Below are 26216 nucleotides of genomic sequence, written 5' to 3' on the forward strand. Positions count from 1 at the left end.
CTAACTCTGTTTTTAAAGTTGTGTCCACTTGTCCCAAAGTTGCCCATTATCAAGGCAAAGTCAATCAGATGATCTTGTTCAGTTTGGCTTTGTGGCTGAAACTCAACTATTAGTGAGTGACTTGTTTGTGGTTACGCCAAAAGATTCAAATTCTCCATACTTAAGGAAACTGCCTCTTCGGTTAAATTGCATTTCCTGCAGTGTGAGAAGTTTTAATTCATTAATTTAAATGTGCAAACTTGCTGTGTTAATAACTCCAGTGAACCAAGCCTTTTCCGATGTTTCAACGCAAATGAAGAGTGTGACCAAATATTATGCCGGATGCTAAGTTGATTCTGATGAAGTTAATTGTAAAAACTATATGTGTTCCATTCTAACATAGCATAAAATTGAGTACTAACCTCTTTGTACAAAACTATCACCATAAGCCTGAGCTGACTGAACATTTAGTGCCATCTAGTGCCTAAGGTCATCGTGGAATCATTTATTTTTCAGCGAAGTAGAAAGCCATGACATATGTAGCCTGGAGACCAATTGTTTTTCTTGTAGAGTTGTTGGATATTATTTGCCACAATTGCTGAATTTTTAATGTTTACATTCGACCAAAGACAAAAGGTTGTTTAAGTGATAACATTTCTATTACTAACAACAGCGCTATTTGCATTAAAGCAAAGCTATTTTTCCATACTTATTGTCAGGATATGAGCAATCCTGGCATGTATTGGAGCTGGGCTGTTTCCTTGAATCACGGATAGTGGTTTGACATAATTAACTGGCTTCCTAGGCTACTTCAGAGAGAAGTTAAGAGCCAGGCTAGGCAAGGACAGCAGTTTCCTACTCTAAAATCACATTCGTAAAACGGATGTTTTTTCAATTACACTCTTGGCAGCTTCATTTTCAGTTTACTGATACAGCTTTTTAATTTCTTGATTTTTGTTTAAAAACTGAATTCAAATTCTCAAGCTGCCACAGTTGTAGTTGAATTTATATGCTCTGGTTTATTTTAACATACCTCTGGATAACCAGTTATAAGTAACAAAACCACGACACTAACGTACCCCGGGCTTTGCCCATGGAACAAGTATGCGAGCCTGAATATTTCTGTTTGACATACGTAAAACTTTAACAAATATATTTTCCTTATTTTGCTAATTTTAGAAAGGGGTGCAGATATGAGTATAAAGTAGCATATCTTTGTACTGCTAAATTTAGAATCAGGATTAAAGGCTCAACAATTTCATAGGTGAGATGTGCAATTAATTTAAATCAGGCCTCGTTAGGATAATTTGTGTTATGTAATTATTCCGTAAACCAAGGTATAATTCATGCTCCACAATGATAATGAGTATAGGATTAAAAAGGGGGTAGTCACACTAATTATTGTTATTACTAGGAATATACTACAGACCCCCAAATAGTGAGAGGGAGATAGAACAGATATATGTAGACAAATTTCTGCCTGTAGGAATAAAAGGGCAATAATAGTTAGGAGGCTTTCACTATCCCAATATCAACTGGGCTTCAAACAACAGGGGCTGTTTAGCTCACAGGGCTAATCGCTGGCTTTGAAAGCAGACCAAAGCAAGCCAGCAGCACGGTTCGATTCCCGTAACAGCCTCCCCGAACAGGCGCCGGAATGTGGCGACTAGGGGCTTTTCACAGTAACTTCATTTGAAGCCTACTCGTGACAATAAGCGATTTTCATTTCATAAGGAGCGTTGAGGGTGAAAATTCATGTACTGTGTCCAGGAAAATAATTTGAAACAATAAGTGACAAGCCCAACGAGAGGAGACACAATTCTGGATTTAGTCTTGGAACTGAAGATGGGCAAGTGGGTGAAGTGACGGTGGGGTGACCATATCGGGGATGGTGACCACAATTCAGTTAGATTTATTGTTATTATGGAAAAAGGCAAAGTAAACCAGGAATAAAAGTTTTGAACTGGGGAAAGGCAAATTTTATAAAACTGAGAAGTGATTTGGCTGAGGTGGACTGGACAAAACTGCTAAAGGATAAATCAGTGGTTAAACCTGTGGGAAGCACTAATAAGTGAGATCCTTAGGGTACAAAACAGACATGTCCCTTCCAAAAATCAGAATGGTACCACCAGATCTAGACCCCCATGGTTGTCTGAAAAAATACAGGGAAAATGAAAGCTCATGATAGTCACAAAAGACTCAACACTACAGATAGCCCAGAGGGGCATAGAAAGTACAGGAAGCAAGTAAAAAAGAAATAAGGAAATCAAAGAGAGTGCAAGAAAAAATATTAGCAAGCAAGGTTAAGAAAAACTCAAAGATGTTTTACTAGTATATAAAAAGCAAAAGAATAGTTAAGGAAAAAGTGGGACTGATCATAGATGAAGGGTGCAATCTAACTGAAAGGTTTCTAAGTGTGATAGTGAGTGGGATTTGCTGGGTGGTTCCCGACGCCTGACCCGGTGAGACCACAATCTGCTATCGAAGGCCAATTAGGACTCAACAGGCTTCACGTCGGAAATGACTGTCCAGCTTGCTGATTCACCTGGACTTCACTTGGCAGCTTCCCGCTAATGAGGAGCAGTGCTTAAACCAATCCAACAGAGCAAACCCTATACAGCACACAGCCATGCCACCGTGCAGACCAGCCCCATGTTTCGGTGATGCTGCACTCCAGATAAAAGAGACAGAAAGACAACTACCTTCTTTCTTCCTTCCCTAGTTTCTTCCTTCCCTTCTTTCTTCCTTCCCTTCATCCAAAAAGCAGCAAGTAATTCCAAGGGGAAGAGGCAGCAGGCAAGCACAAAAAGGCAGCAGCAAGCAAACAGCAAACAAACTCTACGCCACAGAAGCCTTCAGTCATTCTCCAGGCATATGCAGCCAGAAGCCAGGATCACAGAACACACACAATCTTCAGCCATTTGGGAGCTGTGAATTGCTCACATTACTAACATTGCCAATTGTCTATTAGCAATATCCCTCAGCTGTGCGGCCAGAGGCTGTCACGGTCATTGGGAGTTAAAGCGACCTGCATCATATTACCACAGACGGGGCTCTGTCCTGGAGGTGTTCGGTGGGACGGACAGGCAGAATTTGATGTTGCACCTGGTATGGGTATACACGTTCCGGAAATGTGGCATGTCGGACCCTTGGGCGCTGAGCTCCTCGCACACCCCTCCAGCCCAAGGGTGACCCCCACCCCTCCCTGAGCACAGGGGCAGCGTCCTTGGCGCCCCCGGGCTGATTGCCGAAGTTCCAAGATGGCTACTCACCTCCTCCGATTCTCACAGCAGCCATTTTGCTAGCTTCATATTTTTAAATAGGCGTGCTAAAGGGCGCCTGTGTGACTGCTCGCTGGGGAGCTGGTTGGATCACGGGAGGCTGATCAATAGGGTGTGCTTCCTGTGGTAGTATGACTCGGGGTATTACGGTACCTGGGAGTGTGAGCTGCCATTGGTGCAGAGGACTCGCTGCCCATTGGCCAAGGTATCGTGTGCCTCTTATCGCTTTTGGCTAAGAGGAAGGTAGCTCCGCCTACGAGGCGGGGTATAAGAACCCGTATTCCCCGGCAGCTGGGCCATTTCCTGTACGTCTGCTGCCGGGCTCACTTCTTGCTAATTAAAGCCTTTCGTTTCGGACTTCACCTACGTTTCGTGTCCATTGATTGTGCATCAATTTAATCAGCAAGATTTTAAAGGATGGAGCTTCGCATCAAGCCAGAGTGTCTTTGACTCAGCCCCCACGCAGCGAATGCAACAGCTGCATTTAAGCATTGGTTGGCTTGCTTCAATAGTTACCTGAGCACAGTGGAAAACGTTCCGACGAGGGAGCAGAAATTGCACATCCTCCACTCGTGCGTCGGCACCGCCATGTACACGCTCATGGAGGACACGACAGACTACGACGCGGCTATGGACTTGCTCAAAGGACATTTCATACGGCCGGTGAACCAAGTCTACGCTCGGCACTTATCAGCCACGAGGCAGCAGATACCTGGTGAGTCCCTGGACGAACTTTGCCGTACCCTCCTCAAGCTGGGGAGGAACTGCGGCTGCCCACAGGTGTCTGCTGCTGAGCATACCAAACTTCTGATTCGAGACGCCTTTGTCGCAGGTATGCAGTCCTCGCAGATCCGCCAAAGACTGTTGGAGAGAGAAACTTTAAGCCTCACGGAAGCACGGGCCCTCGCCTCCTCCCTAGATGTTGCGAACCGTAACACTTGCTCGTACGCTCCTGACCGCGCGGCGGCCCCCTGGGCAGCGTGGAACTCGGCCCCTCTCTCCCCCACGGACTGGGACCCCCCAGGCCTGCGTAGCAGGGCGCCCCGAAAAACTCGCGGGGCCAAGCTGCTATTTCTGCGGCCAGGCAAAGCACCCCTGTCAGTGCTGCGCGGCCCGTTCCGCAACCTGCAAGGGCTGCGGGAAGAAGGGCCACTTTGTGGCCGTTTGCCAAGCTAAGGCGGTCGCTGCGGTTCCAAGCAGCGACCGCGGGACTCCCCCCTCACTCTCCTCAGGGGCCCCGTGCGGCCTGCGGACCTCGCTTCCCCCACCCCCCACCGCCACGTGCGATCTCCGGGCGCTGCCATTTTACGCCCCCGACGCCATGTGCGGGGAACGGACACTGCCATTTTGTCCACCCCCCACCATGTGCGGCTGACGGGCGCCGCCATCTTGGATTGGCTCCGAGGACCCCGCGGGTGATTACTCCCTGCCTGATGACGACTCTGAATATCTGCCACGCCTTGCCTCAGTCACACTGGACCAGTCGAGGCCTCGTACCCTCTCCACAGCGACCACGAAGATTCTGCTCAACGGCCATGAGACAAACTGCCTGCTGGACTCCGGGAGCACAGAGAGTTTCGTCCACCCCGCCACGGTAAGACGCTGCGCTCTCCTTGTCTACCCGGTTAAGCAAAAAATCGCTCTGGCCTCCGGTTCTCACTCGGTACAGATCACGGGGTGCTGCATAGCGGACCTCACGGTCCAGGGGAGGGAGTTTAAAAGCTACAAGCTGTTCACCCTCCCTCACCTCTGCGTGGCAGCACTCCTGGGGTTAGATTTCCAGTGTAACCTCCAGAGCCTAACATTCAAATTCGGCGGCCCTATGCCCCCCCTCACTGTCTGCAGCCTCGCGTCCCTCAAGGTCGATCCCCCGTCCTTGTTTGCAAACCTCACCCCGGATTGCAAACCCGTCGCCACCAGGAGCAGACAGTACAGTACCCAGGACCGGACCTTCATCAGGTCCGAGGTCCAGCGGCTTCTGAAGGAAGGGGTCATCGAGGCTAGCAACAGCCCCCGGCGAGCACAAGTGCTGGTGGTAAAGACCGGGGAGAAGAATAGGATGGTCATAGACTACAGTCAGACCATCAACAGGTTTACGCAGCTGGACGTGTACCCTCTCCCACGTATCTCCGACCTGGTCAACAGGATCACGCAGTACAAGATCTTCTCCACAGTGGACCTCAAGTCCGCCTACCATCAGCTCCCCATCCGCGCGAGTGACCGCAAGTACACTGCGTTCGAAGCGGATGGGCGGCTCTACCACTATTTAAGGGTTTCCTGCGGTGTCACAAACGGGGTCTCGGTCTTCCAACGAGAGATGGACCGAATGGTCGACCAATACAGTTTACGGGCCACCTTCCCGTATCTCGATAATGTCACCATCTGCGACCACGATCAGCAGGACCACGACACCAACCTCCGAAAAGTCCTCCGAACCGCAAAACTCCTGAACCTGACCTACAACAAGGACACATCTGTGTTTAGCACCGACCGTCTAGCCATCCTCGGCTTTGTAGTGCGTAACGGAATGATAGGCCCCGACCCGGAACGCACGCGCCCCCGATGGAGCTTCCCCTTCCCCACTCCCCCAAAGCCCTCAAGCACTGTCTGGGTTTCTTTTCATATTACACCCAGTGAGTCCCTAATTACGAGTCATCCAATCAGCCACGTTTCCCCTGTCGATGGAGGCCCGCCAGACCTTTAGCCGCATCAAAGCAGATATTGCAAAGGCCATAATGGGAGCTATCGATGAGTCCCTCCCCTTCCAGGTCAAGAGCAGCGCGTCCGATGTGGGTCTGGCGGCCACCCTCAACCAAGCGGGCAGACCCGTGGCCTTCTTCTCCCGTACCCTCCAGGCTTCCGTGGCCTTCCTGTTCGACAATGCACAGAGGGGTAAGATAAAGAACGACAAGATCTTGCGGTGGAAGATCGAACTGTCCACCTACAACTACGACATCTTGTATCGTTCGGGGAAGCTAAACGAGCCTATTGATGCCCTGTCCCACGGCACCTGTGCCAACGCACAAGTGGACCGCCTTAGAACCCTCCACTCGGACCTCTGCCACCCGGGGTCACCCGGTTTTTTCACTTTACAAAGACCCGCAACCTGCCCTACTCCATCGAGGAGGTCAGGACAGTCACTAGGGACTGCCACATCTGCAAACCGTACTTCTACCGCCCCGAACAAGCGAATCTGATATAGGCTTCCCGTCCCTTTGAATGCCTCAGCATGGATTTCAAAGGTCCCCTCCCCTCCAACAACCGCAACACGTACTTCCTCAACGTGATTGACGAGTACTCCCGCTTCCCGTTCGCCATCCCCTGCACCGACATGACCACACCATTTTCTCCCTGTTCGGGTTCCCCGCTCACATTCATAGCGATAGGGGTCCTCCTTTATGAGTGACGAGTTGCGTCAATTCCTGCTCAGCAGGGGCATCGCCTCCAGGAGGACGACCAGTTACAACCCCAGGGGTAACGGACAGGTCGAGAGGGAGAACGGTACGGTCTGGAAGACCGTCCTGCTGGCCCTATGGTCCAGAAATCTCCCAGTCTCCCGCTGGCAAGAGGTCCTCCCAGACGCCCTCCATTCAATCCGGTCACTTCTTTGTACATTCACTAATCAAAAGCCTCAGGCCGACAGGACACGGTCTCCCTACGGGACCTGGCACCTGCCGCATCCCGGCCACCCCCCCCCCTCCCCTCGGCGCCAGCCCCCCCCAACCACCCCCCAACCCCAACTGCCCCCGCAGGCGCCCCCGCCCCACCGACACCTTTACACACACTGCCTAGTGGACAGGACGACCCTCCCCCGGCCTGGCCCTCGCTAGCTCCGACTAGGGGTACGGACGCAGCCGCAAGGACAGGATCATCGGTCCCGGAGTCACGGATGACCACCACTCCAACATCACCAGCACAGCTCCGCGGGTCGCACAGGACGTCCAAGGCACCCGATCGGCTGATCGAGTCCATATGAACTGTTGATGGGCTCTTGTTTTTGCTTGTTCTCTAGTTTTTTTTCTGTTCTCAAAACTGTATATAGTTACTGTGTCTTGACGCGACCCTGTAAATAGTTACGGGCCAGTGGGAAGCCACCATTGAAGAGGTACGATCCAACATCACTAGTCATACTACTAGGCTCTTATATACTCGCACGGGACAACCCCCCCCCCCCCCCCCCCCCAACCCCCTCTCTCCATGTCCGCATTCCCCGTACACCCTCCCCCGGTTCCTTTCTCAACAAGGGGTGAATGTGGTAGTATGACTAGGGGTATTACGGTACCTGGGAGTGTGAGCTACCATTAGTGCAGAGGACTCGCTGCCCATTGGCCCAGGTATCGTGTGCTTCCTATCCCTATTGGCTAAGAGGAAGGTGGCTCCGCCTACGAGGTGGGGTATAAGAACCCGTGTCCCCCGGCAGCCAGGCCATTTCCTGTACGTCTGCAGCCGGGCTCACTTCTTGCGAATTAAAGCCTTTCGTTTCGGACTTCACCTACGTTTCGTGTCCATTGATTGTGCATCACTTCCATTAATGGAATGAAGATTGGCCTTGATTGGTGATTATTGGGTTCTCCCCACATTGGGGCTGGATCTGGATCTCGCAAACGGGAGCGGGCCGGTTAGACCTGAAACCGATCGGCGTCCAGTGCGGTTCCCTTATTCCGGACCCCTCCGCGATTTAACCGACTGGCTTGGATTAGCCCCCTTCTGTGCTGTATAATTTCTATGGTTCTATGATGAAAACGTTTTTATGCCTTGTGGTTAAGTTTTTTCCTAACTCAGTAAAATGAGAACAGCAGTCCAGGAGAGTTGGATCAGCGTGGGAGAACTGGCCAAGGTTCAGTTTGTGGATTACCCTTAGAATCTTAAATACCTCAAAAGGATGCTTCTTCAGTTTCCTGTTCTCCACTGGAAAGACACTATATGAAGTATCGCAGGTTCTTCTCCAAGCCATGGCTCATTCTCACTTGAAACTTCATTGTCGTAGTCAGTGTTTCATGCCTTGGTTATATGCAGAAATGATACCCTCCAGATTATATATGTGCAAAGATTTTGTTCAACGGTCTGCTCTCAGGCTTATCGGTTCAGTTTATTTATTTTCCGAAGTCACCACAATCAGGCTTCAATAATCATACAAAAGAGGCTAGGCACACACTACCAAGCACCAAACAATTGAACACTACAGTTTTCTCCCTTGTAAAACCAAATACCTTATTTTAATTTAAACAATACCAAACAACAAATGTATATACAAGAGGTAATTTCCTATATTTAAACTTGTCCATTTATTTATTTTGAAATAATTTTTATTGAAAAAATTTTGAATTTATACAACAATAACGCACCTCCATGAACAACACAACATTTTAACAACAACGCAAATTAACACAATATAAAGTTACAGAATAGAAACTACAATAAGGAACACCCCCCCCCCCCCCCCCCCCCCCCCCCCCCGGGGTTGCTGCTGCTATTGACCAAGATACCTATCTTCGAGCCAGGAAGTCCAGAAAAGGCTGCCATTGTTTATAGAACCCTTGTATTGATCCTCTCAGGGCAAATTTGACCCTTTCCAATTTTATAAATCCCGCCATGTCACTGATCCAGGTCTCCACACTTGGGGGCCTCGCATCCTTCCACTGTAGCAGAATCCTTCGTCGGGCTACTAGGGACAAGCTTGTCCATTTATAAGTATAGAAAGAGTCTTTGAGATATCGATTTCACAATTGCTCATTGGAGAATATATCCTCATAATTACTATTCTGGAAATATCCTGGTCTGCACTTTGAAGCTTTCCATTTTGTGTTGCCATCCAGCAGATAAGCATTGGTACTGAGAAACCACTTGACCGACATTGGTCCTGATAGAGATGATGCTAGTTTGTGGTCATGATTTGGCAGTTTGATGCAAACCCCATCTCCAACTTCAAATCGTGGCAAAAAAACAAAAAGTGGTGGAATTACACAACAGCATCTGTGGAGAGAAACAGAGTTAATATTTCAGATCAATGAACTTTCATCAGAATAGAACGCTGATGGAAATATAAGAGTTTTTAAGTCGGGAGAAAGGAGTAGGATGCGGGAAGAACAAAAGGAAAGGTCTGCGATGGGGTGGAGGGCAAGGAGAAATTCGTGAACAAAAGATTTTGTGATGCAAAAGTGAATCTCTCCCGTCTACCCTATCACAGACCTTCCCTTGTGTTCTTCCTGCCCCCTTTAAGAACTCCCATCAGCTCAGAAGGAAGATGTAAGTTCATCAACCTGAAATGTTAACTCTGTTTCTCTCTCCACGGATGCTGCCTGACCGACTGAGTACTTCCAGCATCTGCAGCATTTTGCTTTTGTTTCAAATAGTTGTTTCCGAGCACTTGTTCATTTGTTGGAGTATGCTTTTTCTTTCACCTGTCACTTTGCAATTTCTTCTGCTTTTGCTCTAGCAAACTAGCTGGATAGCTGGTCAACGGGAAACAAAAAGTACGACCAGTCATAAGTTCGATCACTCACTGTCTTCCTGGTCAGAGACTGTAGGTTGGATCAATATGTGCAAAGCAGCATGTGTTTGGATGGTTCAGAATTTTTCCCTCCAACATACTGGCTCTTGGAAAAAATAAAAAATGTAACCTCATATAGCTGAAGTTAGTTGAAGTATGTGATACTAGTTAGCAGGTTAGTTTTGGCGGCACTTCATTGTTGGGCGTCATGTAATGTGTTGATCAAAACTGTACGTGTAATATGGGTGAGGATGAACCAATGCCTTGTTCTACTTTTGCACTATAAAATACAAATCCTGTAAACCTTATTTACCACTGCTGCTCGCTGCGTAGGTATTTCAATTATCAGTCTACTGTCAATGTTAAATTCTTTTCTTGTGATGTTTCATGTCGATAAACGCCAATTAGTTTATAATTGTAATGCTTATTCTTCTTCACTAGTCTCTTCAATTTTCACGTGTTGCTGATTGAATTTCATTTGCCAAATCTCAAGCCAGCTTTCGTCATCTATCTCCGTGTGCACCTGATCTGCATGTTCCAAACCACTTTGACAAGATGACAACTTTTGACCATTTTGTCTCTTTCCTACTTCCAAATCATTGACTTGCAAGGTGAATAGCAGAAGGCTTTGGGTCGCACATTAGTCGTTTCAGTGCAGCCCCATTCACAACCACCCTCCGGCTACTTTAATATAACCAGTTGCAAATCCACATCAATAACTGCAAGCTTCATTATTATCCTTCTTTGAGTTATGTTTTGCAGTGACTGGATGTAATAGATCGGAGCACACCATCACACCCAAATATACCAACTATGAAGGCCAACACCATTTAATTCCTTGCAAACATCCATATTGTATTTCTGTGGTAGTATGACTAGAGGTATTAGGGTAACTAGCAATGCCGAGACACCATTGGTGGAGAAGGCTCGCTGCTCATTGGACCAATGGTATGTAACACTAGTCACCCATTCGTTAGAGCTGTAAGGTAGCTCCGCCCTGTAAGGCGGGGTATAAGAGCCCGTGTGTTCCCCACAGCTTCCTTTCTGTACCTGAGCTGCTGAGGAAACATCTTGTCTATTAAAGCCTTCAGTTTCGGACTATAACCTCGCTTCTGTGGTCAATTGATAGTGCATCAATTTCATCTGCTGCAATTCTGCATATTTCCAATCTCAGATCCTTTTACAGTTCCTTTGCTATTTTACCAGACGAAGTTTAGTTTCATTTGTGAACTAACCATCTATTATGTGAATACATCCAGGTTTTCTGTGTAGATTTAAAAGACAGTAACAATCTGAATCAAAATCCTTGTTGTTCTACACTTAACACTTTGAAAACATTCCCCTAATCTACTGTCCAATACTAAGAGAGAAATGGAAAGCAGTGAAGGTGGATAGTGGGGGAGGGACATACAGAAATCCTGTCGGAGAGAAGAGCAGTACTTTTTGGGGTAGACATTCCTGGAAGAAAGGTGGCAGTGAGTTAAACACTGGATAAAAGCAAATTACTGCAGATGCTGGAATCTGAAACGAAAGAGAAAATTCTGGAAAATCTCAGCAAGTCTGGCAGCATCTGTAGGGAGAGAAAAGAGCTAACGTTTCGAGTCCGATGACTCTTTGTCAAAGCTTTGACAAATTTCGCTACCTTTATTGGCGTATTTGCTTGGAAACCTTGGGGGAAGGTTTTCCCATTGCTGTACCTGGGACACTTGGGTTGTCTGAATACAGGAACTACTGGAAAAATGAGCAGGAAGCAGTCCACCATCTCTGACTATTTAAATGAATGGAATAAAATAAAAGCTGGGCCACATTAGGAATGTGTGCTTCTCCCAACCAGATTATCCTGTATTGGCTCCCCTCAGCTGATTCAGGAAAATGTGGCCCATATTCTGCCCAAGGTTTCTGGATTACAACAGTATAGGGAAGGTGATGCTGGGGTATGATGTTGGATCCCGGAGTAATGGGTAGAGGATACAAAGCTGCATAAGGAGATTTTGTGATATGGGGGCACTGAGGGCATAGTAATTGGCTATGGAACACTTAGGAGGGAATCATGCAAGGAGATGGAGTTATTGGAAGGGCAGCCTAATGGGCAGGGCCATATCAGGCTGCCATTGAAACAGGCATAGTGAATAGAGTCTTTGTCAATAGTGGGTTGTAAGTGGGCATTTGGGGATTGGTGCCCAGTTAAGGGAGTATGGAACAGGAGTAGCAACAGGTGGTTGGAAGAAACCAGGAGAATGGCACCTGCTAACCATCCCATGATGTTTACTTATGCCAATCATTAATTTATTGTTCGGTGTCAAGCAAGTATCAAAGGTTATAGAGCAATTTTAATTTTACAATCGCAAGGCAATCCAGGCAAGGGCACTTAGGTTGTCAGGGTGACTTAATCACCAATGTCCTGCAATAATCCCACGCTCTTCAGTTTACCTTCCTCTGCCAGGAAGGTGGCGAAAGCTCCAGTGTGAAGTTGGTTGGGCCTTCTTCAAATATACAGAACAGAGTCCGATATTTTTAATTCTCAGTGGGCAGTTAAAGATCGTATAAAAGGAAGTACTTGGGGATCCAGTGGGGACTGTAGTGATTGGGGGTGCATATAAAGAACAGCAAAGGGTTACAAATAAAGTGGTATGACTGCAGAAAGGAGAACTAAGAAAGCTTTGAGGGATATCTTGGCTAATATAACAAGGTTTTAAAAAATATATCAAGACAAAGAGATTAGCATAATGTGGCCCCCTTAATGCTGGCGTATGTGTTATAGGTATAGATAGAACATAGAACATTACAGCGTAGTACAGGCCCTTCGGCCCTCGATGCTGCGCCAACCTGTGAAACCACTCTAAAGCCCATCTACACTATTCCCTTATCATCCATATGTTTATCCAATGACCATTTAAATGCCCTAAATGTTGGAGAGTCCACTACTGTTGCAGGCAGGGCATTCCATGCCCTTACTACTCTCTGAGTAAAGAACCTACCTCTGACATCTGTCCTATATCTAGCTCCCCTCAATTTAAAGCTATGTCCCCTCATGCTCGCCATCACCATCCGAGGAAAAAGGCTCTCAATGTCCACCCTATCTAATCCTCTGATCATTTTGTATGCCTCAATTAAGTCACCTCTTAACCTTCTTCTCTCTAACAAAAACAGCCTCAAGTCCTTCAATATTTCTTCATAAGATCTTCCCTCCATACCAGGCAACATCCTGGTAAATCTCCTCTGCACCCTTTCCAATGCTTCCACATCCTTCCTATAATGCGCCGACCAGAACTGCACACAATACTCCAAATGTAGACGCACCAGAGTTTTGTACAGCTGCAACATGACCTCAAGGCTCCGAAATGCAATCCCTCTACCAGTAAAAGCTAACACACCGCACGCCTTCTTAACAACCCTATCAACCTGGGTGGCAGCTTTCAGGGATCTATGTACGTGGACACCGAGTTCTCTCTGCTCATCCACACTACCAAGAATCTTACCATTAGCCCAGTACTCTGTCTTCCTGTTAGTCCTTCCAAAATGAATCACCTCACACTTTCCTGCAATAAACTCCATTTACCACCTCTCAGCCCAGCTCTGCAGCTTATCTATGTCCCTCTGTAACCTATCCGTCTGCACTGTCCACAACTCAACCGACTTTAGTGTCATCTGCAAATTTACTCACCCATCCTTCTACGCCCTCCAGGTCATTTATAAAAATGACAAACAGCAGTGGCCCCAAAACAGATCCTTGTGGTACACCACTAGTAACTAAGCTCCAGGCTGAACATTTCCCATCAACCACCACCCTCTGTCTTCTTACAACTAGCCAATTTCTTTTTTTTTAAATTTAGATTACCCAATTATTTTTTCCAATTAAGGGGCAATTTAGCGTGGCCAATCAACCTACTCTGCACATTTTTGGGTTGTGGGGGCGAAACCCACGCAGACACGGGGAGAATGTGCAAACTCCACACGGACAGTGACCCAGAGCCGGGATCGAACCTGGGACCTCAGCGCCATGAGGCGGTTGTGCTAACCACTAGGCCACCGTGCTGCCCTTAGCCAATTTCTGATCCAAACTGCTAAATCACCCTAAATCCCATGCTTCCGTATTTTCTGCAATAGCCTACCGTGAGGAACCTTATCAAACGCTTTACTGAAATCCATATACACCACATCAACTGCTTTACCCTTGTCCACCTGTTTGGTCACCTTCTCAAAGAACTCAATAAGGTTTGTGAGGCACGATCTACCCTTCACAAAACCGTGTGGCGTATCGCTAATCAAATTATTCCTTTCCAGATGATTATAAATCCTATCTCTTATAAACCTTTCCAAAACTTTGCCCACAACAGAAGTAAGGCTCGCTGGTCTATAGTTACCGGGGTTGTCTCTACTCCCCTTCTTGAACAAGGGGACAACATTTGCTATCCTCCAGTCTTCTGCCATTATTCCTGTAGACAATGACGACATAAAGATCAAAGCCAAAGGCTCAGCATTCTCCTCCCTAGCTTCCCAGAGAATCCTAGGATAAATCCCATCCGGCCCAGGTGACTTATCTATTTTCACACTTTCCAGAGTTGCTAACACCTCCTCCTTATGAACCTCAAGCCCTTCTAGTCTAGTAGCCTGTAACTCAGTATTCTCCTCGACAACATTGTCTTTTTCCTGCGTGAATACTGACGAAAAATATTGACTTAGCACCTCTCCTATCTCCTCAGTCTCCACGCAAAACCTCCCACTACTGTCCTTGACTGGCCCTACCCTTACCCTAGTCATTCTTTAATTCCTGACATACCGAGAAGGCTTTAGGGTTATCCTTGATCCTACCTGCCAAAGACTTCTCATGTCACCTCTTGGCTCTTCTTATCTCTCTCTTTAGGTCCTTCCTAGCTAACTTGTAACTCTCGAGTGCCCTAACTGAACCTTCACGTCTCATCTTTACACAAGCCTCCTTCTTCTTCTTGACAAGTGATTCAACTACTTTAGTAAACCACGGTTCCCTCGCTCGACCACTTCCTCCCTACCTGACAGGTACATACTTATCAAGGACACGCAGTAGCTGTTACTTGAACAAGCTCCACATTTCAATTGTGCCCATACCCTGCAGTTTCCTTCCCCAACCTATGCATCCTGAGTCTTGCCTCATCACATCATAATTGCCTTTCCCCCAGCTATAACTCTTCCCCTGCAGTATATACCTATCTCTTTCCATCGCTAAAGTAAACATAACTGAATTGTGGTCACTATCAGCAAAGTGCTCACCGACCTCCAAATCTAGCACCTGTCCTGGTTCATTACTCAGTACCAAATCCAATGTGGCCTCGTCTCTTGTTGGCCTATCAACATACTGTGTTGGACAAAAACAGACCCATCTAAAGTACTCAATCTATAGCATTTCCAGTCAATATTTGGAAAGTTAAAATCCCCCATAACAACTAGCCTGTTACATTCGCTCCTATCCAGAATCATCTTTGCAATCCTTTCCTCTACATCTCTGGAACTTTTTGGAGGCCTATAGAAAACTCCCAACAGGGTGACCTCTCCTTTCCTGTTTCTCACCTCAGCCCATACTACCTCAGCAGATGAGTCCTCATCAAACGACCTTTCTGCCAACGTAATACTGTCCTTGACTAACAATCCCACCCCTCCCCCTCTTTTACCACCTTCCCTGAGCTTACTGAAATATCTAAACCCCGGAACCTGCAACAACCATTCCTGTCCCTGCTCTAGCCATGTCTCCGAAATGGCGACAATATCGAAGTCCCAGCTACCAACTCATGCTGCTAGTTTACTCACCTTATTCCGGATGTTCCTGGCGTTGAAGTAGACACACTTTAAACCACCTTCCTGCCTGCCGGTACACTCCTGCAACCTTACTCATGACCTCACTACTCTCAACCTCCTGTATACTGGAGCTACAATTCAGGTTCCCAACCCCCTGCTGAATTAGTTTAAACCCTCCCGAAGAGCATTAGCAAATTCCCTCCCCCCCCCCCAGATATTGATACCCCTCTGGTCCAGGTGTAGACCATCCCGTTTGTAGAGGTCCCACCTACCACAGAATGAGGCCCAATTATCCAGGTATCTTAAACCCTCCCTCCTGCCCCATCCCTGTTGCCATGTGTTCAACTGCTCACTCTCACTATTCCTCGACTCGCTAGCACGTGGCACGAGTAACAACCCAGAGATAATAACTCTGTTTGTTCTAGCCCTAAGTTTCCACCCTAGCTCCCTGAATTCCTGCCTTACATCCCTATGCCTTTTCCTACCAATGTCGTTGGTGCCTATGTGGACCACGACTTGGGGCTGCTCCCCCACACCCTTAACAATCTCGAAAACACGATCCGAGACATCACGGGCCCTGGCACCTGGGAGGCAACACACCAACCGCAACTCTCTCTCAGTCCCACAGAATCTCCTATCTATCCCCCTAACTATGGAGTCTCCAATGACTAATGCTCTACTCTTCTCCCTCCTTCCCTTCTGAGCAACAGGGACAGACTCTATGCCAGAGACCTGTACCCCATGGCTTACCCCTGGTAAGTCCCTCCCCCCACCAGTATCCAAAGCGGTTTACTTGTTACTAAGTGGAACGACCACAGAGGATCCCTGTACTGACTGCTTCCTCCCAGCCCCTCTCACCGTCACCCATCTATCTTCATTCTTTGGAGCAACTGCATCCCTGAAGCTTCTACCTATGACCACCTCTGCCTCCCGAATGATCCGAAGTTCATCCAACTCCAGCTCCAGTTCCCTAATGTGGTTTCTGAGGAGCTGGAGATGGGTGCACTTCCCACAGGTGAAATCAGCAGGGACACTGACGGCGTCCCTCACCTCAAACATTCTGCAGGAGGAACATTGCACTGCCTTCCCTGCCATCCCCCCTCGATAAAACAAGAAAAAGAAAGGAAGAGCTTACCTGATATTCACTCAACCTCTTAGGTTTGAGGAGGTGGAAGGTTGGGGGACACCTCAAGTGTAGTGTCTCAGGTTTAGCAACCGCCCAACTGATACACAGGTACTACACACCTTCCCAGAAATCCCCACGGCCGACTTCCGGTTTCCTGCTGCTCTGAAACAAAAAAAACAACTCCGGAAAAAGAAGTTAGCTAAAAAACAAAGGCCGCTTCTCCTGTAAGGTAAGTTTTTAAAGCAGGAAACTTACCTTCCCGACAGCCCCCTGGTTACTGCTCTCGCTGCTACCGCTGAACAAATATCGCAAATATAATAGATATAACAACAAAGATAATAGTTGTTAATTCAAATTTGCAAGATGTGATTAGTGGTGTACCACAGAGACATGTAATGGTGCCTTTCACTGCATTCATAAATGATTTGGATGAATAGGGAATCATGTACCTAAGTTTGCTGGCAATGTAAATGGGGTCGAAAACTTGCAATGGGATGTTGATGGATTAAATGAGTGGCAAAACTGTGGCAAATGAAGTTCAATGCAGGCAAGTGTGACGTCATTAGCTTTGGACGCAAGAATGATGGATCAGAATATTTTCTAAATGGTGAGGAGTAAAGAACTGTCCATGAATAGAGGTTTGGTGCTCCATTGAACAGAAATCACTAAACGTTCATGGGACAGGCACAAGAAATATTTTAACAGACAATTGAATGTTGGCTTTTATCTCATAAGCAGGAATACAAAGGGGTGGAAGTGACGTTACAGTTGTATAGAGCTCTGGTTTGAACATATTTTGAGCCTTGCATTCAGTTCTGGGTGCTGCACATTGACCTGACTGAATATTGACCTGCCTTGGAGAGGGTGCAATGTAACTTCTCAAGAATGATACTGAGACTAGAAGGATTGAGAGGGCCAGATGGCATAGATTAGGCATACATTCCCTTGAATGGCATAGTGTTACTACAATGTAAAGCAGCCATCACCTGAACAAGGCAGAAATTTCTCTTGAATGCAGGACTCATTAAGGATTCAGGCTTCTTTTTATAAAGTCCATTATCTGCTGAACAGAAAAGGTTCGTACTCACTGATGGCCAGGTTATCATTGTGCATTTCTGTACCTGTTATCTAAGATAAAGGATCCCACAGTCTAGTGCTCACATTATTAAAAAATGTTTATTCGTTGCCTGGATGGTATTTACAAGACCAAACTAACCTTTGAAAACTAACTGCTGATCCCAGAGTAACCACTTAACATCAGTGCTAAAACTGGCTGAAAGCCTGGGCTGCTGTTTTCTGTTCCTCTGCAACATAACCTTTTGCAAAAGAAAGTATTTGTGACTTGGTTTTAATTGATGTGTCCATTCAGTGTTTTAAATTATACTTTCAAGAGGGTGTAGTATTTCCCAGCCTCGGTTTATCTCAGTCATAATACAGTAGCATTTTTTTGTCTTACTCTTGTCTTTGCTTTCAGATAGCAGCTTTTCACCATTCTTCCATTTACACCTCGAGATGTATTTTTTTTCTTTATTTCTCCTGTTCCATTCTTTTTGACTTTGTACCATCTTATGTCATTTAAGATAAACTTGAGGGTAAATGAGCAAGTAATATAAAACAGACAGTAACAGCTTCTTTAATTGTTTAAAAAGGAGGAGACAGGCCAAAATGAACATAGGCCCCTTAGAGAATTACACTGGGGAAATAATAATCCGGGACCAGGAAATGACAGAGGAGTTAAATAAATACTTTGCGTCAGTCTTCACAGTAGAAGACACTGATAGCATTTCAAAAATACTAAATAATTAAACACAAAATATTACTAGAGAAAAAGTACCAGGGAAACTAATGTGCTGAAGGTCGCTAAGCCCCCTGGACTTGATGGGTTGCATCCCAGCATATTAAAGGAAGTAGCTATAGAGTCGTTGCACTGATAGTTTTTCAAGAATCCTTAAATTCTGGAAGAGTCGCAGAGGATTGGAAACGTGCCTTATTCAAAAAGGGAGACAAATATAGCAGGTAATTATAGGTCAGTTAGCTTGGCATCTGTCATTGGGTTAATGTTTGAGTCTATTATAAAGTATGTAAAAGCAAAGCATTTCAAAATACGTACTATAATCAAATAGCGTCACCAGAGCAGCATGAAGGGGAAATAATTTATTAGAATTCTTTTGTGGTGATAATGAACAGGATAGATAAAAGGGAACCAGTAGATGTAATATTTCCACAAAATATTCAAGAAGGTTACTTAATGAGAACCCATGGTGTTGGAGGTAGTATATTAGCATGGGTAGAAGACAGAGGGCTAAGATGGATATTTTCAAGGTGGCAACTGTTATAACCTATATGCAAGCCACGGGATTAGGCCGATTATATTCATCGAGGAATACGGTTTACCCCGCTGCTGAGGGGGAGAGCTCCCTCATTTGTGGGGACAAACCTGACGTAATAACCCCGGTCCGGGAGTGGGTCGGTCGCGGCAGTGCCTTTGAGGAGTGGGTGTGTCAATAACTTGGATGAAGGAAATGAAAGTTTGCAGATGACACAAAAAATAGGTGGAAAGGCAAGTGGCAAGGATGCCAGAAAGTGTCCACACAGCGATATAGACAGGTTAAGTGAGTGGAAGAATTAAGGAGCTGAATGTTATTTAAATGGAGAAAGATTACAGAAAGCTGCAACACAGGGATTTGAGGGTCCTCAGGCATAAGTCACAAAAAGCATGCAAGTTCAGCAGGTAATAGGGAAGGCAAATGGAATGTTGGCTTTTATTTCAAAGAGAATGGAGTATAAAGGTAGCAAACTCTTGCTAAAACGATACAAGGCAGTTAACCCGCACCTGGAATACTGTGAACAATTTTGGTCCCCTTATCTAAGGAAGGATATACTGGCATTGGCAGCAGTCCAGAGGAGGTTACCAATCCTGGGTATTGAGGGATTTTCTTATGAGGAAAGGTTGGGCCAGTACTCATTGGAGTTCAGAAGAGTGAGAGGTGACTTTATTGAGACATATAGGATTCTCAGGGGCTTGACAGGGTAGATGCTGGGAGGTTGGTTTCCTCCTGTGGGAGAGTCTAGGACCAGAAGGCATAATCTCAGAGTAAGGGTTTGCCTATTTGAGACAGAAATGAGAAGAAATTTCACCTGTTAGGATACTAGATGAGAACCCCAAACAATTTTTCACTTTGTAAAACTGTGAGGAAAGGATACTTCACACCAAGAGTGGTGACCCTGACCAGTGGTACCTTTTATGTTAAAACAAGCTTTACTTTAAATACAGAATTAACCACATTGATATCAAATAAATAGTTTTACAATTAACAGTTAAACAGTACACTTCTGTCTTGTCAGACCCTACTGCTCAACCTAACAGCATTTGGCAAAACGGCAAACAACCGACAGACCTGGCTCCTCCCCCATTAATTATATAATCTGTATCCTACTAAAATGTAGGACTAAATGCAATTCCTCAAATTATCTGTACCCCAGGAACCAACCAAAATATAAATAGTATTCCATTAGCCCATTTTCGATCACCAAGTAAGTGATTTGAATAAATAATTACATCACTCTTTTGCAACTACTTAATTACAGTTTTAGCAGCCACACAGTCTGGGAGCCTTAACCAGGGTCTGTAAGTTAACCCAGGCTTTTAAAAACATTACTGCAACAGATATAAAATAAAATATACAGACCAATTTCTTATATTCATCACACTTCTCTGGAATTCTTTACTGCAAAGAGCTGTAGAGGCTGGATCATTAATTATGTTCAAGGCTGAGATGGACAGATTTTTAATCAGTAAGCAAATCAAAGGTTATGGAGATAAGACCGAAAAGTGGAGTTAAAGATTATCACATCAGATTATCATGATATAATTGAATAGTGGAGCAGACACGACGGGGTGACTGACCTATTTCTGCTCCTTAATCTTATGGTCTTAATTTCTTCTGTTTTTCATCCTATCACAAACCTTCCTTTTATTGTTCTTCTTCCACACTCAACTCATTCAGTTGCTTCAATCCCAATACATTTCTAACTTTTCCCAGTTTATATGAAAGAGTACATGCCTAAATGTTTGCCCCAGCACAGATGCTGCTGGACTTGCTGAGTATTTCCAGCATTTTCTGCTTTTATTGTAGTATGTTTAGTTCCTTGTCTGTGCCAATCCTAACTTTCAAGTGTTGGCTGCTCCTAACTGGGGATTTAATAGAGACTATGGTTACACTCACAGAAGAATGGCCAGCACTGTGGCACAGTGGTTAGCACTGCTGCCTCACAGCACCAGGGACCCAGGTTCAATTCCGCCAATGGGTGAATGTGTGGAGTTTGTACGATCGCCCCGTGTCTGCGTGGGTTTCCTCCGGGTGCTCCAGTTTCCTCCCACAGTCCAAAGATGTGCGAATTAGGGGGATTGGCCATGATAAATTGTCTCTTAGTGTCCAGGGAGGTGCTGGTCAGATTATGGGGTTAGAGGGATAGGGCAGGGTGTACGGGAAAGTGGACTTAGGTAGAGTGCTCATTCAAAGGGTCGGTGCAGACTTGATCGGCGAATGGCCTCCTGCACTGTAGGGATTCCATGATTCTATGAAGGCTGGTAAGCATAAATGGCATTTAAGGTCAGTACACCAACATTTATTCATGCATTCAGGAAGCTATATGACACAGGTTCTGTGGAGCTACTGGAACTCAGGGACTCAAACTCCAGCAAGAGTCTGTGGATTAATGAAGGCGAAGATAACATTGAAAATAAATAGAAATGCTCGATGATTTTGTATTGATTTTAGATTGGTGCTTTTGTCACTTGTACTCTAGCATTCCTTTCTTCCTCAGGCTTCTGAAGAACAATGCAACTCCTAGTGCTCAGGAAGTGGAAGATAACTTTGATGGCAATGTCTGCAGATGTACAGGTGTGTATGAGCAATTATTTGAGATAATGTATGCAGCATCTTGAAAGAGTTTCAGGGATAAAAATAATGGATTCATCTTCCTGTTCTATTTTATTGAGTGTTAAATGCTTTACCTCAAAGACTGCTTGGTGCCCTTGTCCATTAAGTGGTTCTACTTGATCAGCTGATAAAGCGATCATAGTCCCTGTGGCTGTTCTGAGCCCTGCACTGCAATTGTGCCTGATTGTATTTAATCAGCCTGTACTGAGGAAAAGCAACTTTTGGGGCTTGCTTTGATATATTTCATGTGTCTGATTTTGTTCCAAGCTGTGTATTGGTTTGAATGCCACTGACAGAATTGATGGTCCAGGTTGCTACACCCAGTGGTATTGGTTTCTTCTTTGGTTCCCTCACTTTGTCATATTTGATGTTTCCTTCATGTGACTTATTGCATCCACCTCATCATTTTGGCACTTCACCAAGATGCTAACTGGAACATTGCATCATCCACACAATTTGCAAATTTGTCACACCTAATATATGATTACCTCAAATAAGACCAGTTTTATCGCGAAGGAAAGGAATATTTGTTGGTCATAGACTACTTTTCCAACTTTCCTGAAGTGGCACAGTTATCCAGCTCATCAGTCAGGTGCGTCATCACACATACTAAGGCTATCTTTGCTTGCCATGGCATTCCACAGGTTGTCCTGAGTGACAATGGTCCATGTTTCATTGTCAGGAATGGAGGGAATTTGCTCAGAAGTACAATTTCAAACATATCACATCCAGTACTTTATATCCACAGTCAAATGGAAAGGCAGAAAAAGGTGTGCAAATTGTGAAGCAGTTGCTCAAAAAAAAATCGATGGACTGTCAGGATGATCCTTATCTGGTATTGGTCGGTTATCGAGCATCACCGTTGAGCAATGGTTTTTCACCGTCTCAGTTATTGATGAACAGGAAGATAAGAAAAACGTTGCCATATCTTTCGAATCATCCAACCAGTCATAAAATAGCAAATCAACTGAAGTCTCAAAAGAAGAAAACGAAGAGATACTATGACAGGTCAACCAGGTATCTACAACCTTTAGAACAAAATGACACAGTAAGGGTGGAAGGTCCTGATGGCTGGTCGAAATGTGCGGAAGACATGTAAAAGATAGGTCCAGAATCGTACAAAGTCATCACAGAACAAGGACAAGCACTCAGAAGAAACAGGAGAGCTTTGTTAAAGATTCAGGAACTTGTTACTTAATTGCCAGCAGATGATGTATGTGACAGCTTCTGTCTATCCAAACCAACGCATCCTGAACAAGAAGAAAGTGAACAATCTGAAGATGCACACTGTAAGGTAATTCCACCAGGAACATCTTCAGAACCACTCGAATGCCAATCAGATTCAACTAATTATCAAAATATTAGTAGGCCTACCTGACAACAAAAGAAGCCGGACAGACTGATCTGTAATGGACATTGAAATTGTAAATAATTGAAATTGTTATATCATGCGTATCATCTGTATGATAATTGATTTAAATGATGTATGTTAATTTTGCTAAACTCTAAAGGAAAGGGGATGTAATGATACGCTCAAGCAATTCTATATGTTAACGTGTCAGAGCTCCAACCAGCAGGTGGCAGTAGAGATGTACCACGTGACACTGCAGCCTCGAGGAGTCTGGGGTTAGAGGTCATCCTGGATAGTCGTGTTTAGTGTTAGCTCTCATATTCTAGTTATTAACAGTTCATAGTTTAGTAGTAGTAGTACTGTTTTCCTTCCCATGTTATTGTAATTATAATAAATCTTTAACTAGTCACGAACTAGACGTTCTCTGGCGCACTGACTCGATCTTTGGAATGCACTAGAATGTAACACTATGTATTGGGCACTGGCACTAGTACTCAGTTAAGAACGAGCGGTTGCGGATTTCCGGTGGTGGCTATGAGGGAGTAAGTCGCACATTTGGGGACTTCCGGCGGTGGCTATGAGGGAGTAAGTCGCACATTTGGTGGCTCTCGCTCCGGTCTGACTTTAAGACCTTTTTCCCTGACTTTTTTGAACTTTTGAGCGCTGGAGTGAAAAGCAATAGCACTCTAGATCTGAATCCATACAGAGTTGTATGGACTTAAGGAGCAGAAGGGAGCGAAAACAGGCGAAGAAGGGGCTGAACAAAGGTGGTGTGAAAGCTCAAGTGGGAGGAAAGATGGCCGATGAATGGACCACGGAAAGGACGGTCCAGGCAGCACTGGACAATATGCTGCAGCGGGATAATTTGGAACCGCTCCAGAAAGTGGTGGAGCGACTTGACCAGAGGCTGGATGCTCAGGATAAGAAGGTCCAGGCACTGGAGAAGACAGTGGAAGAGCAGGCGGATTTCCAAACGGTAGCGGACGTGGAAATTAGTACTTGAAGGAGCAGCAAGTAAGGTTCCAAAGGTTCGTGGACAAGGAGCAGGTTCTACAGTGGGCCAAGAGCACGAAGAGCTGCTCATGGAACAACAGTGTCTTGCGCATCTACCAGGATCTGAGCCAGGCGGTGGCCAGAAGGAGGGAAGCCTACAGACAAATTAAAGAGATCCTGTTGAAAAAGAAGGTCAAGTTTGGGCTACTTTTCCCGGCGCGGCTTTGGGTCACATACTGGGAACAGCAACATTATTTTGACGACCCGGAGGAAGCGAATGGACTTCGCTAAGGGGCATGGACTGGTGCCGAACTGAGGACCCATGGACTCAAGTTAGAGTGTACTAAGGGATGTCTGCAGTTGTTCACAGATTGCCCTTCGTGTTAGCGATGTCGTTCGGCATGCTCTTTTATTTAAAGATTGGAGGTGTTCTTGTGTTTGTGTTTGCCTGTTTGAAAGTTTTAAAGTTAAAGCCAAAGTGATAGTTAAAGTTTAAGTTGTTGGGTGCTGGGGGGCTGTTCGGGTTCTCTTTGCTTTTTTTTTTCTTCTGAGAATGTTGCTTTGTTCTTTGTTTGTTTTCTCTCTGTCTCGGTCCCAGAGCGATTACTTGAACAGGGCTGATCTGGGGAGGTGGTGTGGATAGGCGGGGGTGAGAGGAGGGGGGGGGGGGATAATAGGTGTGAGACATGGTGGCGCCGGAGTTGAGAGCCACCAGGCTAGCTGCTTTGAGCTAGTCAGCGGGAGCGAGGTGGGGGTGTGTGTATACAGCCAGTATATGGCAGGGGTTAGGTTACAAGGAGTTGTTCCTGGTGTGAGGGGGGGGGGTGGGGGGGTGGGGGTAGTGGTGGCAATGGATGCCGAAAAGGCTTTTGACCGGGTGGAGGTTGACTATTTATGGGAGGTGCTGGGACGGTTTGGGTTTGGAGAGGGCTTTGTGGACTGGATTAAACTGCTATATCAGGCCCCGGAGGCTAGTGTAAGGACGAACAGGATGACATCTCAGTATTTTAGACTACACCACGGGACAAGACAGGGATGCCCCCTCTCTCCACTGCTGTTTGCGTTGGCCATAGCACCGCTGGCAATTGCTCTGAGAGCGGCAAGGGGATGGAAGGGAATGGTCAGGGGGGGGATAGAACACAAGGTCTCGCTCTACGCGGATGACCTGCTTTTGTATGTGTCAGATGCAGCGGCAGGGACGGATGGGATTTTGGAAATCCTAGGGGAGTTTGGCCGGTTTTCGGGCTACAAGTTGAACATGGCAAAAAGCAAGATGTTTGTGGGTCAGGAGAATAGGCTGAGGGAGCTACCATTTAGGCTGGTTGGGGAAAGTTTTAGGTATCTAGGGATACAAGTGGCGCGCGACTGGGGTAAGATGCATAGGTTGAACTTGTCCAGGCTGGTGGAGCACCCTGGTCACGGCTCCCCTGCCGTTCCCGCCGGCCAGGTACTCCACCAGCCCTATAGTGGTGGCGGCTTTGCGGATTTGGGGCCAATGGAGGAAGCATGCGGGGGAAGTGGGAGCGTCGGTCCGGTCGCCAATATGTGACAACCACCGATTTGTCCCGGGGAAGATGAATGGTGGGTTTCGAGCGTGGCGGAGGGCGGGGGTGGGAAGGATGGGCGACTTGTTCCTGGAAGGGAGCTTCACGAACATGAGGGCGCTGGAGGAGAAGTTCGGGCTGGCGAGGGGGAATGACGTTCGGTACTTGCAGGTGCGAGATTTCATACGTAGACAGGTCCTGTCCTTTCCACGCCTTCCACCAAGGGGGATCCAGGACAGGGTAGTTTCCAGGGGTGAAGTAGGAGAGGGGAGAGACTCAGCTATTTCTAAGGAGCTAGACACAAGGACCGAGGAACTGAAACTTAAGTGGGAGGAGGAGCTAGGTGGGGAGTAGGAGGGAGGCGTATGGGCAGATGCTCTGAGGAGGGTAAATGGAACCGCAACATGTGCCAGGCTCGGTCTGATTCAGTTCAAGGTGGTTCACCAGGCCCACATGGCAGTGGCCCGGATGAGCAAATTCTTTGGGCTGGAGGCCAAGTGTGCTAGATGTGGGGGAGGACCAGCGAACCATGTCCACATGTTCTGGGTGCGTCCAAAACTCAGGGGATACTGGCAGGGATTTGCGAACGTCATATCCCGGGTACTGAAAACAAGGGTGGTGATGAGTCCAGAGGTAGCGATTTTTGGAGTGTCGGAAGACCCGGGAGTACAGGAGGGGATAGGGGCCGACGTTGTGGCCTTTGCTTCCCTGATAGCCCGGCGACGAACACTGTTGGCCTG

The 26216-nt window shown here is 46.3% G+C and overlaps 1 protein-coding gene across 2 annotated transcripts in view; it reads left to right on the forward strand.

The window, feature by feature from the left end:
• The window catches only part of LOC119970555 (xanthine dehydrogenase/oxidase-like), a 225224-nt gene that overhangs the window by 92838 nt on the left and 106170 nt on the right, over positions 1 to 26216 (forward strand). For both annotated transcript variants that reach the window (XM_038805371.1, XM_038805370.1), the window contains one exon: positions 21473 to 21549. In XM_038805371.1, coding sequence (XP_038661299.1) covers positions 21473 to 21549 — 77 coding nt within the window. The remainder of the gene's footprint in view (positions 1 to 21472; positions 21550 to 26216) is intronic.

This window comes from Scyliorhinus canicula, chromosome 8 (genome assembly GCF_902713615.1).
Source record: "Scyliorhinus canicula chromosome 8, sScyCan1.1, whole genome shotgun sequence".
Taxonomy (NCBI): domain Eukaryota; kingdom Metazoa; phylum Chordata; class Chondrichthyes; order Carcharhiniformes; family Scyliorhinidae; genus Scyliorhinus; species Scyliorhinus canicula.